This window comes from Salmo salar, chromosome 11 (genome assembly GCF_965601325.2).
Source record: "Salmo salar chromosome 11, fSalSal1, whole genome shotgun sequence".
In the NCBI taxonomy this organism is placed as follows: domain Eukaryota; kingdom Metazoa; phylum Chordata; class Actinopteri; order Salmoniformes; family Salmonidae; genus Salmo; species Salmo salar.
In genome coordinates, this window is record NC_138301.1 from 24,832,501 (window position 1) to 24,853,618 (window position 21,118).

The 21,118-nt window shown below is 43.9% G+C and overlaps 1 protein-coding gene across 2 annotated transcripts in view; it reads right to left on the bottom strand.

Moving 5' to 3' along the window:
• The window catches only part of LOC106562306 (spondin-1), a 143,687-nt gene that overhangs the window by 25,115 nt on the left and 97,454 nt on the right, over positions 1–21,118 (bottom strand). For both annotated transcript variants that reach the window (XM_045689214.2, XM_045689213.2), the window contains exon 7: positions 3,941–4,005. In XM_045689214.2, the coding sequence (XP_045545170.1) occupies positions 3,941–4,005 (65 nt within the window). The remainder of the gene's footprint in view (positions 1–3,940; positions 4,006–21,118) is intronic.

Consider the following 21,118-nt stretch of genomic DNA (forward strand, 5'->3'; position numbering starts at 1 on the left):
TGGTGCATGTGGAGATGAGCTCACAGATTTCTCCTTCACCCATATCCAGATAGCTGATGTTCTGAAAGAGCTGCAAAATCTGGACCCCTACAAATCAGCCGGGCTTGACAATCTGGACCCTCTCCTTCTAAAATGATCTGCCAAAATTGTTGCAACCCCTATTACTAGCCTGTTCAACCTCTCTTTCGTATCGTCTGAGATTCCCAAAGATTGGAAAGCTGCCGCGGTCATCCCCCTCATCAAAGGGGGAGACACTCTAGACCCAAACTGCTACAGACCTATATCTATCCTACCCTGCATCTCTAAGGTCTTCGAAAGCCAAGTTAACAAACAGATTACCGACCATTTTGAATCACAAGGTACCTTCTCCGCTATGCAATCTGGTTTCAGAGCCGGTCATGGGTGCACCTCAGCCACGCTCACGGTCCTTAACGATATCATAACCGCCATCGATAAGAGACATTACTGCGCAGCTGTATTCATCGACTGGCCAAGGCTTTCGACTCTGTCAATTACTACATTCTTATTGGCAGACTCAACAGCCTTGGTTTCTCAAATGATTGCCTCGCCTGGTTCACCAACTACTTCTCTGATAGAGTTCAGTGTGTCAAATCGGAGGGTCTGTTGTCCGGACCTCTGGCAGTCTCTATGGGGGTGCCACAGGGTTCAATTCTTGGGCCGACTCTCTTCTCTGTATACATCAATGATGTCGCTCTTGCTGCTGGTGATTCTCTGATCCACCTCTACGCAGACGACACCATTCTGTATACTTCTGGCCCTTCTTTGGACACTGTGTTAACTAACCTCCAGACGACCTTCAATGACATACAACTCTCCTTCCGTGGCGTCCAACTGCTCTTAACCTGTTATGGCTAGTATTTTCACGGCTGGATAAAAAATGTACCCGATTTAATCTGGTTACTACTCCTGCCCAGTAACTAGAATATGCATATAATTATTGGCTTTGGATAGAAAACACTCCAAAGTTTCTAAAACTGTTTGAATGGTGTCTGTGAGTATAACAGAACTCAAATGGCAGGTCAGAACCTGAGAGATTCCTTTACAGGAAGTGGCCTGTCTGACCATTTCTTGAACTTCTTTGCCATCTCTATCTTTTACAAAGGATCTCTGCTCTAACGTCACACTTCCTACGTCTTCCATGGGCGCTCAGAGCCCGGGAAAAACCTGAATGTCGTCATCCCAGCCCCAGGCTGAAACACATTATCGCCTTTCTCAAGTGGCCGATCAAGGGACTGTGGGCTTAGGCGCGTGCCCTGGCCGCCCCCGTCTTTGTGATTTTTCCTCTGTTTGCCGAAAAGGAGATTCCCGGTTGGAATATTATTGCTTTTTTACGAGATAAATTGCATAAAAATTGATTTTAAACAGCGGTTGACATGCTTCGAAGTACGGTAATGGAATATTTAGAATTTTTTTGTCACGAATTGCGCCATGCGCACGACCCTGATTTACCATTTCGGATAGTTTCTGGAACGCACAAACAAAACGCCGCTATTCGGATATAACGATGGATTATTTGGGACCAAACCAACATTTGTTATTGAAGTAGCAGTCCTGGGAGTGCATTCTGACAAAGACAACAAAGGTAATAACATTTTTGTTATAGTAAATCTGATTTTGGTGAAGGCTAAACTTGCCGGGTGTCTAAATAGCTAGCCCGTGATGGCTAGAATATTGCAAAATGTGCTTTCACCAAAAAGCTATTTTAAAATCGGACATATCGAGTGCATAGAGGAGTTCTGTATCTATAATTCTTAAAATAATTGTTATGCTTTTTGTGAACGTTTATCGTGAGTAATTTAGTAAATTGTTAGTAAATTCCCCGGAAGTTTGCGGGGGGTATGCTAGTTCTGAACGTCACATGCTAATGTAAAAAGCTGTTTTTTGATACATTTTTGAACTTGATTGAACAAAACATGCATGTATTGTATAACATAATGTCCTAGGTGTGTCATCTGATGAAGATCATCAAAGGTTAGTGCTGCATTTAGCTGTCTTCTGGGTTTTTGTGACATTATATGCTAGCTTGAAAAATGGGTGTCTGATTATTTCTGGCTGGGTACTCTGCTGACACAATCTAATGTTTTGCTTTCGCTGTAAAGCCTTTTTGAAATCGGACAATGTGGTTAGATAAAGGAGAGTCTTGTCTTTAAAATGCTGTGAAATAGTCATATGTTTGAAAAATTGAAGTTTTTGTATTTTTTAGGAATTTGTAATTCGCGCCACGCCTATCATTGGATATTGGAGCAGGTGTTCCGCTAGCGGAACGTCTAGATGTAAGAGGTTAAACGCAAATAAAACCAAATGCATGCTATTCAACCGATCATGCCCGCCCATTCATTATCACTACTCTGGATGGCTCTGACTTAGAATACGTGGATAACTACAAATAACTGGGTGTCTGGCTAGACTGTAAACTCTCCTTCCAGACTCATATTAAGCATCTCCAATCCAAAATTAAATCTAGAATCGGTTTCCTATTTCACAACAAAGCATCCTTCACTCATGCTGCCAAACATACCCTCGTAAAACTGACCATCCTACCGATCCTCGACTTCGGCGATGTCATCTATAAAATAGCCTCCAACACTCTACTCAACAAACTGGATGCAGTCTATCACAGTGCCATCCGTTTTGTCACCAAAGCCCCATACACTACCCACCATTGCGACCTATACACTCTCGTTGGCTGGCCCTCACTTCATACTTGTCGCCAAACCCACTCGCTACAGGTTATCTACATGTCTCTGCTTGATAAAGCCCCACCTTATCTCAGCTCGCTGGTCACCATAGCAGCACCCACTCGTAGCACGCGCTCCAGCAGGTATATCTCACTGGTCACCGCCAAAGCCAATTCCTCCTTTGGTCGCCTTTCCTTACAGTTCTCTGCTGCCAATGACTGGAACGAACTGCAAAAATCTCTGAAGCTGGAGATTCCCATCTCCCTCACTAGCTTTAAGCACCAGCTGTCAGAGCAGCTCACAGATCACTGCACCTGTTCATAGCCCATCTGTATACAGCCCATCTATCTACCTCATCCCCATACTGTATTTATTTATTTATTCTGCTCCTTTTGCACCCCAGTATCTCTACTTGCACATCCATCTTTTGCACATCTAGCATTCCAGTGTTTAATTGCCATATTGTAATTACTTTGCCACCATGGCCTATTTATTACCTTAATTCCCTTATTTTACCTAATTTGCACTCACTGTATATAGACTTTTTTTCTTTTTTGTACTGTATTATTGACTGTATGTTTTGTTCATTCCATGTGTAACTCTGTGTCGTATGTGTCTAACTGCTATGCTTTATCTTGGCCAGGTCGCAGTTGCAAATGAGAACTTGTTCTCAACTAGCCTACCTGGTTAAATAAAGGTAAAATAAATAAAATAAAAAAATTCAGGCCAAGTGCTTTTAAGTGGCTCCATGGCACAGAGCAACACGTCGAGTGCAGAACTTTGGATCAGTGAGTTGTGATACCTCAGTTGTGTGCTTGGGAGGCAAGACATGATTCGACGTGAGTAGATGAGCGATGAAGAAGACCGTGCAGTGTGGTGTAACTCATGCATTTGTGAAAAGAGAGAAAACATGGAAGGAGTGAGAAGAAGAAGGGTGAGGGTGGCATATATAAAGGAGAGAGAAGAAGGGTGAGGGTGGCATACAGAAAGGAGAGAGAAGAAGAAGAGTGAGGATGGCATACAGAAAAGAGGGAGAAGAAGGGTGAGGGTGGCATATAGAAAGGAGAGAGAAGAATAAGGGTGAGGGTGGCATACAGAAAGGAGAGAGGAAGGAAAAAGGACATTGCTGCAGGATGGGTCAGTCCCTCAAGAGAAAGTGTGAGTGAGTTAGACAAAGAGAGAGTGAAAGAAACAGAGAAAGAGAGAGAGATGATAGCGGAGGTTGCTGTTGGACTACTCACACATTCAAGGGTTGCCAGGCAGGCCACTGAGCCTTCATTTTGATGACTGTCAGAACGTCATCCCCCTGAGAGAGAGAGCGAGAGAAACAAATTCACTTGTCGTCTGACAGATAGAGGCCCAGCCATATTCACCACATTACACTTGAGGGGAGAGAATGGATGAAGGTCAGTTTATTTCCCCCTCTTCCCTTTTTCTCTCTGAGACAAAGGAGTGATGAATACAGCGCGCGTCACTTCAGATGGAGCGCCGGCATCACCACTTCAAAAAACCTGCATAAATAGTTTATCAGTAGCTCTGGACACCGCAGGGTTCTCTGTGTCACTGCCTGAGAGAGAGGGAATGTCTCTGTGTTGGTCCCAGATCAGATAAAACACTCAACGCATAGAGCAGGATTTAACCCCAGACTGAACTCAGACCTGAGAGAGACACAGCTCCATCGACATCCAATCACAACAAAGGAGAATCAAATCAAATCAAATTTATTAATATAGCCCTTCTTACATCAGCTGATCTCAAAGTGCTGTACAGCAACCCAGCCTAAAACCCCAAACAGCAAGCAATGCAGGAGTAGAAGCACGGTGGCTAGGAAAAACTCCCTAGAAAGGCTAAAACCTAGGAAGAAACCTAGAGAGGAACCAGGCTATGAGGGGTGGCCAGTCCTCTTCTGGCTGTGCCGGGTGGAGGTTATAACAGAACATGGCCAAGATGTTCAAATGTTCATAAATGACCAGCATGGTCAAATAATAATAATCACAGTTGTCGGGGGTGCAGCAAGTCAGCACCTCAAGAGTAAATGTCAGTTGGCTTTCCATAGCCGATCATTCAGAGTATCTCTACTGCTCCTGCTGTCTCTAGAGAGTTGAAAACAGCAGGTCTGGGACAGGTAGCACGTCCGGTGAACAGGTCATGGTTCCATAGCCGCAGGCAGAACAGTTGAAACTGGAGCAGCAGCATGGCCAGGTGGACTGGGGAAAGCAAGGAGTCATCATGCCAGGTAGTCCTGAGGCATGGTCCTAGGGCTCAGGTCCTCCGAGAGAGAGAAAGAAAGAGAGAAAGAGAGAATTAGAAAGAGCATACTTAAATTCACACAGGACACCGGATAAGACAGGAGAAATACTCCAGATATAACAGACTGACCCTAGCCCCCCGACACATAAACTACTGCAGCATAAATACTGGAGGCTGAGACAGGAGGGGTCAGGAGACACTGTGGCCCCATCCGATGATACCCCCGGACAGGGCCAAACAGGAAGGATATAACCCCACCCACTTTGCCAAAGCACAGCCCCCACACCACTAGAGGGATATCTTCAACCACCAACTTGCCATCCTGAGACAAGGCCGAGTATTGCCCACAAAGATCTCCACCACGGCACAACCCGGGGGGGCGCCAACCCAGACAGGAAGACCACGTCATTGACTCAACCCGATCAAGTGACGCACCCCTCCTAGGGACGGCATGGAAGAACACCAATAAGCCAGTGACTCAGCCCCTGTAATAGGGTTAGAGGCAGAGAATCCCAGTGGAGAGAGGGGAACCGGCCAGGCAGAGACAGCAAGGACGGTTCGTTGCTCCAGAGCCTTTCCGTTCACCTTCACACTCCTGGGCCAGACTACACTCAATCTTAGGACCCACTGAAGAGATGAGTCTTCAGTAAAGACTTAAAGGTTGAGACTGAGTCTGCATCTCTCACATGGGTAGGCAGACCATTCCATAAAAATGGAGCTCCATAGGAGAAAGCCCTGCCTCCAGCTGTTTGCTTAGAAATTCTAGGGACAATTAGGAGGCCTGCGTCTTGTGACCGTAGCGTACGTATAGGTATGTACGGCAGGACCAAATCGGAAAGATAGGTAGGAGCAAGCCCATGTAATGCTTTGTAGGTTAGCAGTAAAACCTTGAAATCAGCCCTTGCCTTAACAGGAAGCCAGTGTAGGGAGGCTAACACTGGAGTAATATGATCAAATTTTGGGGTTCTAGTCAGGATTCTAGCAGCCGTATTTAGCACTAACTGAAGTTTATTTAGTGCTTAATACGGGTAACCGGAAAGTAGCGCAGTGCAGTAGTAGTAGTAATTTTTCAGCATCATTTCTGGACAGAAAGTTTTAGATTTTTGCAATGTTACGTAGATGGAAAAAAGCTGTCCTTGAAACAGTCTTGATATGTTCTTCAAAAGAGAGATCCGGGTCCAGAGTAACGCCGAGGTCCTTCACCGTTTTATTTGAGACGACTGTACAACCATCAAGATTAATTGTCAGATTTAACAGAAGATCTCTTTGTTTCTTGGGACCTAGAACAAGCATCTCTGTTTTGTCCGAGTTTAAAAGTAGAAAGTTTGCAGCCATCCACTTCCTTATGTCTGAAACACAGGCTTCTAGCGAGGGCAATTTTGAGGCTTCACCATGTTTCATTGAAATGTACAGCTGTGTGTCATCCGCATAGCAGTGACATTTAACATTATATTTTCGAATGACATCCCCAAGAGGTAAAATATATAGTGAAAACAATAGTGGTCCTAAAACGGAACCTTGAGGAACACTGACATTTATAGTTGATTTGTCAGAGGACAAACCATTCAGAGACAAACTGATATCTTTCCGACAGGTAAGATCTAAACCAGGCCAGAACTTGTCCGTGTAGACCAATTTGGGTTTCCAATCTCTCCAAAGGAATGTGGTGAAGAAGCCAGGAGAGTTATGAGAAAATGTTTCATCGACATCAGTTTTGCCTTTCTACTAGATTGGCTTGTGAAATAATACTTCTCCTGTCCATATCATAGACATGTAGTGTGGACATGAAAATATTATATCAAATCAAATTGTATTTATTATATAGCCTATATAATCGGTTTAATGTTCAACATTAAACATATCTCTTGGATAACAGCATTATACATATTAAGCACTCTGGCCCATTCCAAGTGGAAATCATATTTCTTAAACGCAATTCACTTGGAGCACAATAGGATCATTGCGACTGCAAAAGACACAATTAAAAGTGTTTGAGCACCACACTGGCTCATTTGCGCCCAGACTTTTTCATTACGGCTGCGATTTATGACATCACACTGTGGCAGTAATGGCTCTTTTGCTGTGAATAGCTGGCTAGCAGCTGACTAGAACATTCTGTTTGTATTGCTATAGATGAGAGAGACTGTGTGATGTACAATAGAATGAAGAGTGGATTCTGTCATATGTGCGATGAACCAAACCCTGCTCTGGGCATTTTTGATGCCTTTACACAATGGTATAGATAAAGCACATTAGAAAACATGGATATATTGGTACATATGTAATACAGCAATTAGAAAGCTATCATTTGGGCGAGACTATAAATGGTGACATAAATGGAAACCCTGTGTCCCGATGAACAATGAACATCGAACACAAGTCCTCAGAAGAAAAGAAAACTGCAGCTCAGCACATCTTGTCAGACATCTGCCACCGGGCATGTTTGCACCTGTGGCTTCTATAAAGATAAAAGTTAACTATCCAATGCAAGATCATTGCTTTACAAGCCACCAATTAATGTTTCCAATAGAGGATTCTGTTCCAGTACCTTCCAGTCCCATTCCTGTGTGTTGGGTAATCACTTTTTTATTAATTATTTCCTGTAAGATAATTACCCATAGTATAAGGCTGTGAGCCCCACCCAGTCATACAGAGCTGATGTACTTTCTTTGTCCTCGAGAGCTGCAGCGCATGCAGGCTTTTGTTCCAGCCCAGCTCTAACACACTTAATTTAACAAACTGGTCTTGTCAGAGCGACTCTAACATGCAGGAGGGGTGAAGTCAGGCGCAGGAGACCAAGGTACGAGAAACACACGTTTAATGAACAAAGTCCAAAAGTGCCGTAACACAAGGCAGGGTACAAAACACAAGCGACAGGATAGAACCCTAAATGAGTCGGGACGCAGCCCAGCAAACCCTAATGCCTAAATACAGAACGGCAGAGGAAAATCAAATCCACAACCTATGATAAGACGACACAAAATAATCCTGCACAAACCAAAACCAAAAACAGACAGACTAAATACCCCACTAATGAACTAACACAAAACAGGTGCTAACCTAAACAGACATCACCAACTGAAACAGAAAAGGAGATCGGTGGCAGCTAGTAGGCCGGCGACGACGACCGCTGAGCGCCGCCCGAACGGGGAGAGGCGCCACCTGTAGACGTTGTGACAGGTCTTCATCGAAGACCACAATTTGTAGATTATTTGAATCAGCTGTGTTAGTGCTGGGTGGAAAAAAACCCTGCACACACTGACAGCAGTTTAAAACCCCTGTTCTGACCTCTAGATCTGTACTGCCAGTACACGTAAGCAGTCATAAGGCTTATTCATACTGCAAATGACCTCTGAACCTTTTTCCACACCTCTCTTTACACATTTACTTGCAATACCAATGGGATCACAGCTAGCTCGTGGTAACACCATCTCACTTCAGCAGTCAGCAAAAGCCACACACCCTTTGAGACCTTGCCTGATTGCCCCAGCAACTATTCTTGAGAATAACCTGTTCCCCTCTGGCTAAGTGATGAGCACTCTGTAATCAGCCAGGAACCCTGACTGGAACCTAATCGGGGGGTTTTGTGGAGAGTTGGGTTTAGCGTAGCACCTCTGAACTCCACTGCTTCTGTCTCCTGAATGCGCTGGGAAAGGCAGTGCAGGATCCAGCTAGCTCTGGTTGAGAGAGCAAAGACCTTATTATGGTTGTTTCCAAATGCCATGAGGGAACGGGTTATTGCCACTGAATACATGAACTACATGCATTGGACACAGAATACACAGAATAAGTAACAGAATGTGGGCATACTTATCAACTAGATGTACATCTTACAGTATGGCAGAATGTGTATCACATACTGTACTGTATGTATTGGCTGATTCATCACAAAACTAGAATAAAACAGGACCATGATTTTGAGGATTTTGACAAAATGTTGTCCATAGAAGGGTCCTTTGGAGGTGTCACATCTGCTCCTGCAACGCCCTCTACAGCTCATCCTGTGTCTCCTTGACCTGCCGCCACTCCCCCAGTACTCTCTCCCTCTCCCTCTCTCTCTGTGTGTTTGTGATTGTGTGGGCAGAGACAGGTGTGCTGGAGTCAGAGCAGATCCCCACCAGCTGCAACCTGTTCCATAATCAAGACCTCTACAAATACTCTGCCACTTCCACGCTGCCAGATCGTAATCTTTGCTCAGTCAGTCTACGTTTCTACTATTCAGATCCTGTTATCCTGTTGTGCCTGTTTTCCTTGCCTGATGCTGTTTTCCTCTCCGGTACAGTTCTGCCCGCTCTGACTCTGGTCTCTGTCTCCAGTCCCACGTCTCGTCATCCTGCTACTCTGTCCTGGATTCCCCACTCTACTACTCCCTTGGATTCCCCTCCGGACCTGCTTACCCTGTCTCAACCCCTCTCGCTCCAGCCTCAGCCTCCGCACCTGGTTTCCAGCAACCCGCCCGGGCTTCCCCTGACCTGCACTCCATCCTCCCCCTGTGTTTCAATAAATACATTGGTTACTTCATCCCATTCTCCTCGTCTGAGTCTGCTCTTGGGTTCCCCTGTTCCACTCCGCATAAAAGGAGGAAGTATTGTTGACATTTGTTGTATGTATCTTAAAGCATAATTGGGAAATAATTAATTGAAGTTGGAACATTTTGGCCTTACCCACCATAATGTTTCATCTGTAAGTGCCAGAAATAAAATATTTGTCATATGAAGCTTTACCGCTTGCTCTGTAATGAGTAGTTTGATTGGAATAACAATTTTCTTACATTAATATATGAATATTGAAAAATATAAACATGAATAAAGGAAGCCTGGGTAAGGTCAACATTTCACACATTTTTCAACTTCAACTAATATATATTTTTTATTATGCTGTAAGATACAAATGTCAACAATTCTTCCCCCAAAGGACCCTTCTATGGACACAATTTTGTGAAAATTAAAAAGATCATGGTCCTGTTTTGTTCTAGTTTCGTAAGGAAATCCCCTATTGTGGAACACCCCAGTGTCAAAGAACAGGTTAGTCTGTACCAGAAAGTATAGCAAAACAAACCAATATACTAAGGCTGCTCATTTGAGCATACACCCGCCAAGACTGCTCTTCAGTTCCCGCTGTGTCTATTGTTGCAAGTCTATGCCTCTCTGACGCATCCGAAAAAATATGATTTGATTCATCTTTGTTTCAGACAAGTGCTTTGTTGCCAAAGAAACATAATGGCCCAGTGTTGTTCAGAATAGCTCTGTCGGCTTGATGATTGTGTTTTAGATTTGGACTTGAAAGGAAACATCAGGGAAATAGATTAATTAAACTCTCCACTCATGGTGAAGGGAGGAAGATAGAAAAAGAAAGAGAGAGAGAGAGAGATTGAGAGACAGACAGAGAGAGCAAAAGAGAGAAGAGAGAGACTGACAGAAGTCCCTAAAAAGCAGATGAAAGCGAATAAGAGAGTGAGAATGAGCCAGCCACTGTAGTGGGATGTGTGCTGATGAGGAATGGGTCTCAGAGCTCTCAGAGGTCTGTGTGAACCATAGCTTTGTCTAATTACACCACTGCTCTACTCCAGACTCCAATACTCCACTCCAGCCCCCATAGAGCTTCATTATAGCATTACTCCTAAGGCAGAGAGGGTGATTCCAACAGGATCTGTTCTCTCCTCTCACCTCTCAGAAGGAACACACTGACAGATCTCCAGATGTGGATGGCAGTGTATGTGTGGTGTGTGTGTGGTCTGCTTCAAAAGGCACTCCAGGGAACAAAGAGATAGAAGGGGGACAGATTTTCGAAGCACACTCAATCCACTTCAGAACATCCTGCATTCTATGACATGTCAGCCAGCCCCATTCCCCAGTCACTTTAAAATCCATTTGATTTAATTGAACCACCCACAGGTAGTGCTCTGGCTCAGATCATTAAGGTAGCCTATTCCTCCTCCACTTTCAGGATGCCGTCAAAAGAGTACGCCGAAACAGGCTTCTCATCACAAAGCGGCAAGGATGAAAAGAATGTGCTTTTTACTAGTGCAAAAGAATGTGCAAATTACTTTTTTCTCTTGTTTTTTCATTTTTACCAAAAGGAAATGCATTCAAAATGCGTTTGAATGCTATAAGCAATTTAGCCGCCCCATCACTTGGGATGATGGTCCCTTTTTTCAGGGAAATAATTTTCAAACTTGATTTGAAAAGAAAATTGGTGATTCTTTCACTTGTCTCTCTCCTTCTCCCTCCCTCCATCTCTTTCATTCTCCCTCTCTCTACCTCTTTCTTACTCTCCTCTCTTCAGCACTCTCTTTTTCTCTTCCATTCTCTCTCTCAATTCCTCTCTGTGATGATACTCTCAAATCTCATACAATAGATAATGAACATGATCCTAGAGTAGCACCTGGGAAGTCTCTGATTGGACACCACTGTGCTAATGATTGTAACATCCACTCAGCGTGTTGTGAATGCTAACACAACATCAGCTAGCCAACTGTAGGGAGGATATGTAGTGAGGTTGATCGACAGATAATAGTGTAATGATGTTATTGCTATAATAAATGGTACAATAGTCAATAAACGTATATGTTCATACTGAGTGAGTGGGTTACTGACATGCTAGAATAGTACCGGAGACTCTCGATTGTGGCAGTGGTCTTTTCTAATATATGTAAACAGACTATCTGGGAAAGCTGCATTGGCATTGTAAAATAAAGTATTTTTGTCTAGAGCTTAGATTTCTCTCTGTTCCTTTCATTGTCAGACTGAGGAGGGGGACCAGCCTGACAAACAAATAAACTCATTTCATTTCAGCACAAAATAACAAGGTTATCTCTTTTTAAAAGCCCTCCATCTCTTTTTAGGAAAGATTCCAAATGAATTTGATGGATGAGCTCAGGTTGCAGCTTGTAGAAAAAATGTTATGACATTGACAAAGGTTGTAAACGTAATCACACTGAACAGTTACAACAAGGTGATGTTAGAGATATATAAACTCAGCAAAAAAAGAAACGTCCTTTTTTCAGGACCCTGTCTTTCAAAGACAATTCGTAAAAATCCAAATAACTTCACAGATCTTCATTGTAAAGGGTTTAAACACTGTTTCCCATGCTTGTTCAAAGTACCATAAACAATTAATGAACATGCACCTGTGGAACAGTCGTTAAGACACTAACAGCTTACAGACGAGAGGCAATTAAGGTCACAGTTATGAAAACTTAGGACACTAAAGAGACCTTTCTAGTGACTCTGAAAAACACCAAAAGAAAGATGCCCAGGGTCCCTGCTTATCTGCGTGAACGTGTCTTAGGCATGCTGCAAGGAGGCATGAGGACTGCAGATGTGGTCAGGGCAATAAATTGCAATGTCCGTACTGTGAAACGCCTAAGACAGCGCCACAGGGAGACAGGGCGGACAGCTGATCGTCCTCACAGTGGCAGAACACTTGCACAGGATCGGTACATCCAAACATCACACCTGCGGGACAGGTACAGGATGGCAACAACATCTGCCCGAGTTAAACCAGGAACGCACAATTCCTCCATCAGTGCTCAGACTGTCCGCATAGGCTGAGAGAGGCTGGACTGAGGGCTTGTAGGCCTGTTGTAAGGCAGGTCCTCACCAGACATCACCGGCAACATCAAACCCACCATCACTGGACCAGACAGGACTGGCAAAAAGTGCTCTTCACTGACGAGTCGCGGTTTTGTTTCACCAGGGGTGATGGTCGGAATCGTGTTTATCGTCGAAGGAATGAGCATTACACCGAGGCCTGTACTCTGGAGTGGGATCGATTTGGAGGTGGAGGGTCCGTCATGGCCTGGGGCGGTGTGTCACAGCATCATCAGACTGAGCTTGTTGTCATTGCAGGCAATCTCAATGCTTTGCGTTACAGGGAAGGCATCCTCCTCCCTCATGTGGTACCCTTCCTGCAGGCTCATCCTGACATGACCCTGCAGCTTGTCAATGCCACCAGCCATACTGCTCATTCTGTGTGTGATTTCCTGCAAGACAGGAATGTCAGTGTTCTGCCATGGCCAGCGAAGAGCCCAGATTTCAATCCCATTGAGCACGTCTGTGACCTGTTGGATCGGAGGTTGAGGGCTAGGGCCATTCCCCTCAGAAATGTCCGGGAACTTGCAGGTGCCTTGGTGGAAGAGTGGGGTAACATCTCACAGCAAGAACGGGTGCAAATCTGGTGCAGTCCATGAGGAGGAGATGCACTGCAGTGCTTACCGCAGCTGGTGGCCACACCAGATACTGACTGTTATTTTTGATTTTGATCCCCCATTTTGTTCAGGGACACATTATTCCATTTCTGTAAGTCACATGTCTGTGGAACTTGTTCAGTTTATGTCTCAGTTGTTGAATCTTGTTGTATTCATGCAAATATTTACACATGCTATGATTGCTGAAAATAAATGCAGTTGACAGTGAGAGGATGTTTCATTTTTTGTGCTAAGTTTAGATGGATGTGTAGTGTGTGTGTGTGTGTGTGTGTGTGTGTGTGTGTGTGTGTGTGTGTGTGTGTGTGTGTGTGTGTGTGTGTGTGTGTGCATAACTGTTTGTGCATGTGTGTGTTCTGCATGCTCTGACAGATGTCTGCTTTTTCCTCAACTTTCTATAGTTGCCTTTGTGTCTGACCTTCCTTCTATAGGTCTTCTCTGATAACTGTGGCCTTGCTCATTACCATAAAAACCTTGGGAGGGAATTTATAGCATTTCTCCCTCTAAGAGAGGCCATGCTGATCTGCAGCACAGAGGGCTTACTGGCCACATCTAACCAGTAGGTTTTAATAGAAACAAACACAAGAGCTCAATATACAGTACAGACAGGTACATCTGTGAAAGGATAATTTCACAGACCTCTGTAAATAACGCTACTAAAACAACTTGCATTGCACTTATGTTGGATTGATACACAATGATTGGTGGAACGTATACAAGGATCAATCATAAAACATGCATTATTGTAGACCCTTTCTGACAAGCATACATACCACTAATCCACACAGTCGACACAAAATGCATCCAAAAGATGACATTGTCGGGAGACTGCAAATCACACAATAGTGCTAGACATTTCCTTGCCTTGGTTATACTAGGAAACCAACACATTGAACATTCACTCTCTAAAGTCATCAGATTGCAATAACGGCTTCCGGAAGGACACAGATGAAAAAAATACATGTTGGTGGTTTTACCCTAACAGTGTCTTCAGAGGTGCTCTGTCTTTATCCCCATCTCTAGATCATCAAATGGACCATGCCTCGACAGAACACATTAGTTGTCTGCCTGATAGAGTGCCACTTCGGCCAGACTATTTTAACCTGGTAATTACCATAGTTATAAACCAGTGGGCTAGGTAGAATTTACATGGCAATGCTTCCCACCTGTCAAGTTCTAACTAGGGGTAGCCAAACAGGTAAAACTTGATAAAGTTGCACAGGTTCTCTAATAAACCAGCACAGCAGATCATTTTCTATTCTTACATCACTAAGATAAATAACACTTAGTAAAAGGCTGTGTGCTTTAAAAGGTTAATACTTTCACAGTGGTCTCGTCTCATCCCCAGTCCCTATGGAGAGAGGAAATTGAATATGTGGTCTTTTAATTGGCCGGTCTGGAGTCTATCTGATCACGGTCAGGCAAGCATCCTCATTCTCCGGCCCACTGTTTTTAATCCATAATAAAACATTTGATGCAGAAGCCTCACTAGAGCCACACTGTACTTGCCTTGCATACAGGGGGGAAAACATATTCTATTTCATTTTTAGTCCAGGCAGTAAATATAGCAGTGGCAACTGGCTTTGACTGCTCTGTAAATGTGCCTATAGTATAAAAGTTGATGCTGGCGGAGCCGATGGCAGTCCCTTCACGGTGCTGTACTGTCACTTTGGATTCAAGAGATCTTTCCTAGGTGATACATACAATCTGCTTGGCACAGGTGTGGCTTGGCAGGGAAGCTGAGAGGTCCTGGAGAAGAGAGAGAAGGACAGAGAGAGATGACTCCTGGCCTCTTCACTCCTACACCTCTTCACAGAGACTTGTAGCACTTGAAGTGGAGTGAGAGAGAAGGAGAGGGAGGAGAGGAGGAGGCGGTAAAAGGTGAGCCATAACTCTTTGAAGTGGAGCATGGGGGACCTGCTCCCTCCTGGCTTTAGGAGACAGCTTGGCTCCCACGCAGCCCACACTTAATGTAATTTAGTCTTAAATAATGAGGTGGAGGGAGGGTTCAAAAGCTCTCCTCCCTTGGCAGAGCGATCAGGAAAAAACAACAGATCCAGAGACTCAAGGTTTAAGATACCCTGTAGAATACGAACAGGGGTCAGAAGGAGAAAGAGATTGAGGTGTAGGTGTAGGGGAAGAAGAGAGACAGAAGCAAGAAAGACAAGAAGTTAACCTAAAATTGTTAGAGGGAAAGTGGGAATGACCAAGAGCGATGTCAAGAGACAGGGAAAAAAAATAGTCCTTATCAGTAATGACTACAGTGTACTTAATCTTCCAAAATGACAAACATAGTGAGGAGTGGAATTTGTGACCGAAACACAGTGCTGCGATGGGGACCAGCAGATAGCACACGTTTGTGAAGATAAATGTGGTAGCCTAAGTACAACGCAGAGAGAAACGCCAAAATGATACTTGGCAGTGAGCAGGAAATAGAAGCTTCCCACACACACTTTCTAATTTGGTTGAGAAAGACATCTAGTGAAAACAATAAGAGAGTCTACTGTAAGTGAAAGAGTGGTACTTTGTAGAGAGAATCGACAGGAGTTGTCGATGGATACACCAAATCTCTGTTCAAGTTTTTTCTAAGGCTTCTACATCAGACATGCAGTGATTTAGAGGCAAAACACTTCAACTGAGAAGTGAGTGTGTGTTTAGTAATCGACTAGTTGCAGATACATGAACTGCAGATCACACACACACGCACACGCACACGCACACACACTCACAGACTAATGAACGTTTTGTGACTTATGAGCTTTGTGATTTACGTCTGTAAATGCATTCTCAATACCACACTGTCTCGCAAAAAATAAATGACGTGATGATGTGATTAGATTATTAACGTAGCTAAAACGAGCTCTGGCTCAAAGCAGCCTCATAAATGTTTTCAGTAAGACATTGTCATACAGAGTTGAAATATCTAGCCAATTGTCACGTCCTGACCAGTAAAGAGGTAATTTGTTATTGTAGTTTGGTCAGGACGTGGCAGGGGGTGTTTGTTTAATGTGTTCCGGGGTTTGTTGGGCAATGTTCTATGTTAGTCTATTTCTATGTCTGTGTCTAGTTTATCTATTTCTATGCTTAGTTTATTGGTTTGACCTTCAATTGGAGGCAGCTGTTTCTCGTTGCCTCTAATTGAAGGTCCTATTTAGTAGGGGTGTTTTTTCATGTTTTTTTGTGGGTAGTTGTTCCGAGTGTAGTTGTATGTCTCACAGGACAGTTTTTTTCGTCGTCGTCGTTGTTGTTTTGATTAAGTGTTTTGTTTCGTTTTCTTCTCAATAAACAAGAAGATGAGCATACACATTCCCGCTGCGCCTTGGTCCCATCTTTACGACGAACGTGACACCAATACATTTAGAATTGAATAACAATGCTTGTGAACTTCAGAGCTGTAATGATTTCACACTTTGGCTTTGGTTAAAAGCAAGTACAAACGCATACTAGTAGTAGTCATTGCTCGAGAGAGTCTACACATTCTGGGTGATGCGAAGCATTGGGTATTGATGATCACCATTCTCAAACTAGAGCATTGCAGATTTTGTGAGGATAAAATCAAACATCCCATGGGCACAGACGTCAGTTCAACGTCTAGATTTTATTTACATTTTATTTACATTTATTTCACAATGTCATTGTATTTAGGTAAAAAAATATGAAATGCCCTTACGTTGATGCCTTTTTGCAAATCAAATTAGTTTTCCACGTTGATTCAACGTCATCACATTGCTTTTTAGGGGGTTTAAATGATGTGAAAACAAGGTTGATTCAACCAATTTTTGCCCAATGGGATGTTTGAAAATATTGAGATGGCTGAAAGACGGGATCGGTAGCCCTCAGATTGTGTATCTGACCAGCGCATATTAAATGAACGTTGTGATAGGCACGAATAGGCAACAACATGGGGATTCATGTACAATCTCAAAAACCTGTCTGGGACAGCTAAATCGGCGGCAAAAATGAGTAGTGTACGCCCGGCTTAACATAAACACATAATCACTAATGGGCCCTTGACAGACTGGTGAGGGGAAAAAAACCTCCAATAGTGTTTGGCCACACTTTGTGGCAATCTGACAGACAGAAAGGGAGAGAATGACAGAGAGAGAATGAGAGAGAGAGAGAGAGAGTGAGAGAGACCGCGAGAGAAAGAAAGAAAGAAAGAAAGAAAGAAAGAAAGAAAGAAAGAAAGAAAGAAAGAAAGAAAGAAAGAAAGAAAGAAAGAAAGAAAGAAAGAAAGACATACGGATGGACGGCCAGACAGACAAAGGACACCTGTAGAAGATCAATTTGTTCAAATAATATAATAGAATTACCAATGACTGAGGCCCCATTGTAATGTAATACACCGGCTCTACAACTCAGTATCGCAAGATTTTATTTTTATATTTTTATTTCACCTTTATTTAACTAGGTAGGCCAGTTGAGAACAAGTTCTCATTTACAACTGCGACATGGCCAAGATAAAGCAAAGCAGTGCGACAAAAACAACAGCACAGGTACACATGGGATAAACAACCGTACGGTCAATAACACAATAGAAAATCTGTATACAGTGTGTGCAAATTAAGTAAGGAGGTAAGGCAATAAATAGGCCATAGTGGCAAAGTAATTACAACTTACCAATTAACACTGGAGTGATAGATGTGCAGATGAGGATGTGCAAATAGAAATACTGGTGTGCAAAAGAGCAGAAAAAACAAAAAACAAATATGGGGTTGAGATAGGTAGTAGGTTGGATGGGCTATTTACAGATGGGCTGTGTACAGCTGCAGCGATCGGTAAGCTTCTCTGACAGCCGATGCTTGAAGTTATTGAGGGAGATATAAGTCTCCAACGATTTTTGCAATTCGTTCCAGTCATTGGCAGCAGAGAACTGGAAGGAAAGGCGGCCAAAGCAGGTGTTGGCTTTGGGGATGACCAATGAAATATACCTGCTGCAGCGCGCGCCACAGGTGGGTGTTGCTATGGTGACCAGTGAGCTGAGATAAGACGAGCTTTACCTAGCAAAGACTTATAGTTGACCTGGAGCCAGTGGGTTTGGCGGCGAATATGTAGCGAAGACCAGCCAATGAGAGCATACGGGTCGCAATGGTGGGTAGTATATGGGGCTTTGATGACAAAACGGATGGCACTGTGATAGACTGCATCCAATTTGCTGAGACGAGTGTTGGAGGCTATTTTGTAAATGACATCGCCGAAGTCAAGGATTGACAGGATAGTCAGTTTTGCGAGGGTATGTTTAGCAGCATGAGTGAAGGTGTCACAACTTCCTCCGAAGTCGGCTCCCCTCCTTGTTCGGGCGGCGCTCCATTTTTCAATTTTTCATTGTTCCATTTGTTTTGTCTTGTTCCCCGCACACCTGGTTTACATTCCCTAATCACAATGCATATATATATTCCTCTGTTCCCCCCATGTCTTTGTGTGGAATTGTTTTGTTTTGTGTTTGTTGTATCGCGCTAGTCTGGTTTTTCACCCTGGGCATTGCCTGTACCCTATTTGGGGAATTATTGGTGAACCTTATGGTTATATTATTGACGCTATTTTGCGCTTGTCACTTTTGCCGGTTGGCTTGAGTTGTAGCTGTTTGCGCCCGTCTGTTTGTTGCTCTTGGCTAATAAAGTTGCCTGATCACTTATTCTCTGCTCTCCTGCACTTGACTCGAATGACCAGCAGCGAAAACCCTGACAGAAGGAGGATGCTTTGTTGTGAAATAGGAAGCCGATTCTAAATGTAATTTTGGATTGGAGATGCTTAATATGAGTCTGGAAGGAGAGTTTACAATCTAGCCAGACATCTAGGTATTTATAGTTGTCCACATATTCTAAGTCAGAACCGTCCAGAGTAGTGATGCTAGGCGGGCGGGTGCGGGCAGCAATCACTTGAAGAGCATGCATTTAGTTATACTAGCGTTTAAGAGCAGTTGGAGGCCACGGAAGGAGTGTTGTATGGCATCAAAGCTTGTTTGGAGGTTTGTTAACACAGTGTCCAAAGAAGGGCCAGATGTATACAGTATGGTGTCGTCTGCGTAGAGGTGGATCAAAGAATCATCCGCAGCAAGAGCGACATCATTGATATATACGGAGAAAAGAGTCGGCCATAGAAATGAACCCTGTGACACCCCCATAGAGACTGCCAGAGGTCCGGACAACAGGCCCTCCGATTTGACACACTGAACTCTATCTGAGAAGTAGTTGGTAAACCAGGCGAGGCAGTCATTAGAGAAACCAAGGCTGTTGAGTCTGCCGATAAGAATGCGGTGATTGACAGAGTCGAAAGCTTTGGCCAGTTCGATGAAGGTGGCTGCACAGTACTGTTTTTTATCAATGGTATGATATCGTTTAGGACCTTGACCGTGGCTGAGGTACACCCGTGACCAGCTCAGAAACTAGATTGCATAGTGGAGAAGGTACGGTGGGATTCGAGATGGCCGGTGATCTGTTTGTTCACTTGGCTTTTGAAGACTTTAGAAAGGCAAGGCAGGATGGATATAGGTCTGTAACAGTTTAGGTCTAGAGTGTCTCCCCCTTTGAAGAGGGGGATGACCGCGGCCACTTTCCAATCTTTAGGAATCACAGACGATACGAAAGAGAGGTTGAAAAGACTAGTAATAGGGGTTGCCACAATGGCGGTGGGTAATTTAAGGAAGAGTGGGTCCAGATTGTCAAGCCTAGCTGATTTGTAGGGATCCAGATTCTGCAGCTCTTTCAGGACATCAGCTGTCTGAATTTGGGTGAAGAAGAAGCGGGGGTGGGGGGCTTGGGCCAGTTGCTGCAGGGGGTGCAGAGCTGTTTGCCAAGGTTGGGGTAACCAGGTGGAAGGCGTGGCCAGCTGTAGATAAATTCTTATTGAAATTCTCGATTACCATAGATTTAGCGGTGGTGACATTGTTTCCTAGCCTCAGTGCAGTGGGCAGCTGGGAGGAGGTGTTCTTATTCTCCAAAGACATGTCCCAAAACTTTTTGGAATTCGTGCTGCAGGATGCACATTTCTGCTTGAAAAAGCTCGCCTTTGCTTTCCTAACTGGCTGTGTATGTTGGTTCCTGACTTCCCTGAAAAGTTGCATATCGCAGGGACTATTCGAAGCTAGTGCAGTGCGCCACAGGATGTTTTTGTGCTGGTCAAGGGTAGTCAAGTCTGGAGTGAAACAAGGGCTATATCTGTTCTTAGTTCTACATTTTTTGAAAGGGTCATGCTTATTTAAGATGGTGAAGAAGGCACTTTTGAAGAACAACCAGGCATCCTCTAATGACGGGATGAGGTCAAAATCCTTCCAGGATACCCGGGTCAGGTCGATTAGAAAGGCCTGCTCGCTGAAGTATTTAACCTCTTATGGCTAGGGGGCAGTATTTTCACGGCTGGATAAAAAACGTACCCGATTTAATCTGGTTACTAATCCTACCCAGTAACTAGAATATGCATAAACTTATTATATATGGATAGAAAACACCCTAAAGTTTCTAAAACTGTTTGAATGGTGTCTGTGAGTATAACAGAACTCAAATGGCAGGTCAAAACCTGAGAGATTCCTTTACAGGAAGTGGCCTGTCTGACCATTTCTGGAACTTCTTTGCCATCTCTATCTTTTACTAAGGATCTCTGCTCTAACGTGACACTTCCTACGTCGTCCATAGGCGCTCAGAGCCCGGGAAAAACCTGAATGTCGTCATCCCAGCCCCAGGCTGAAACACATTATCGCCTTTCTCAAGTGGCCGATCAAGGGACTGTGGGCTTAGGCGCGTGACCTGGCCTCCCCCGTCTTTGTGATTTTTTCCTCTGTTTGCCGAAAAGGAGATTCCCGGTCGGAATATTATCGCTTTTCTACGAGAAAAATGGCATAAAAATTGATTTTAAACAGCGGTTCACATGCTTCGAAGTACGGTAATGGAATATTTAGAATTTTTTTGTCACGAATTGCGCCATGCGCACGACCCTTCTTTACCATTTCGGATAGTGTCTGGAACGC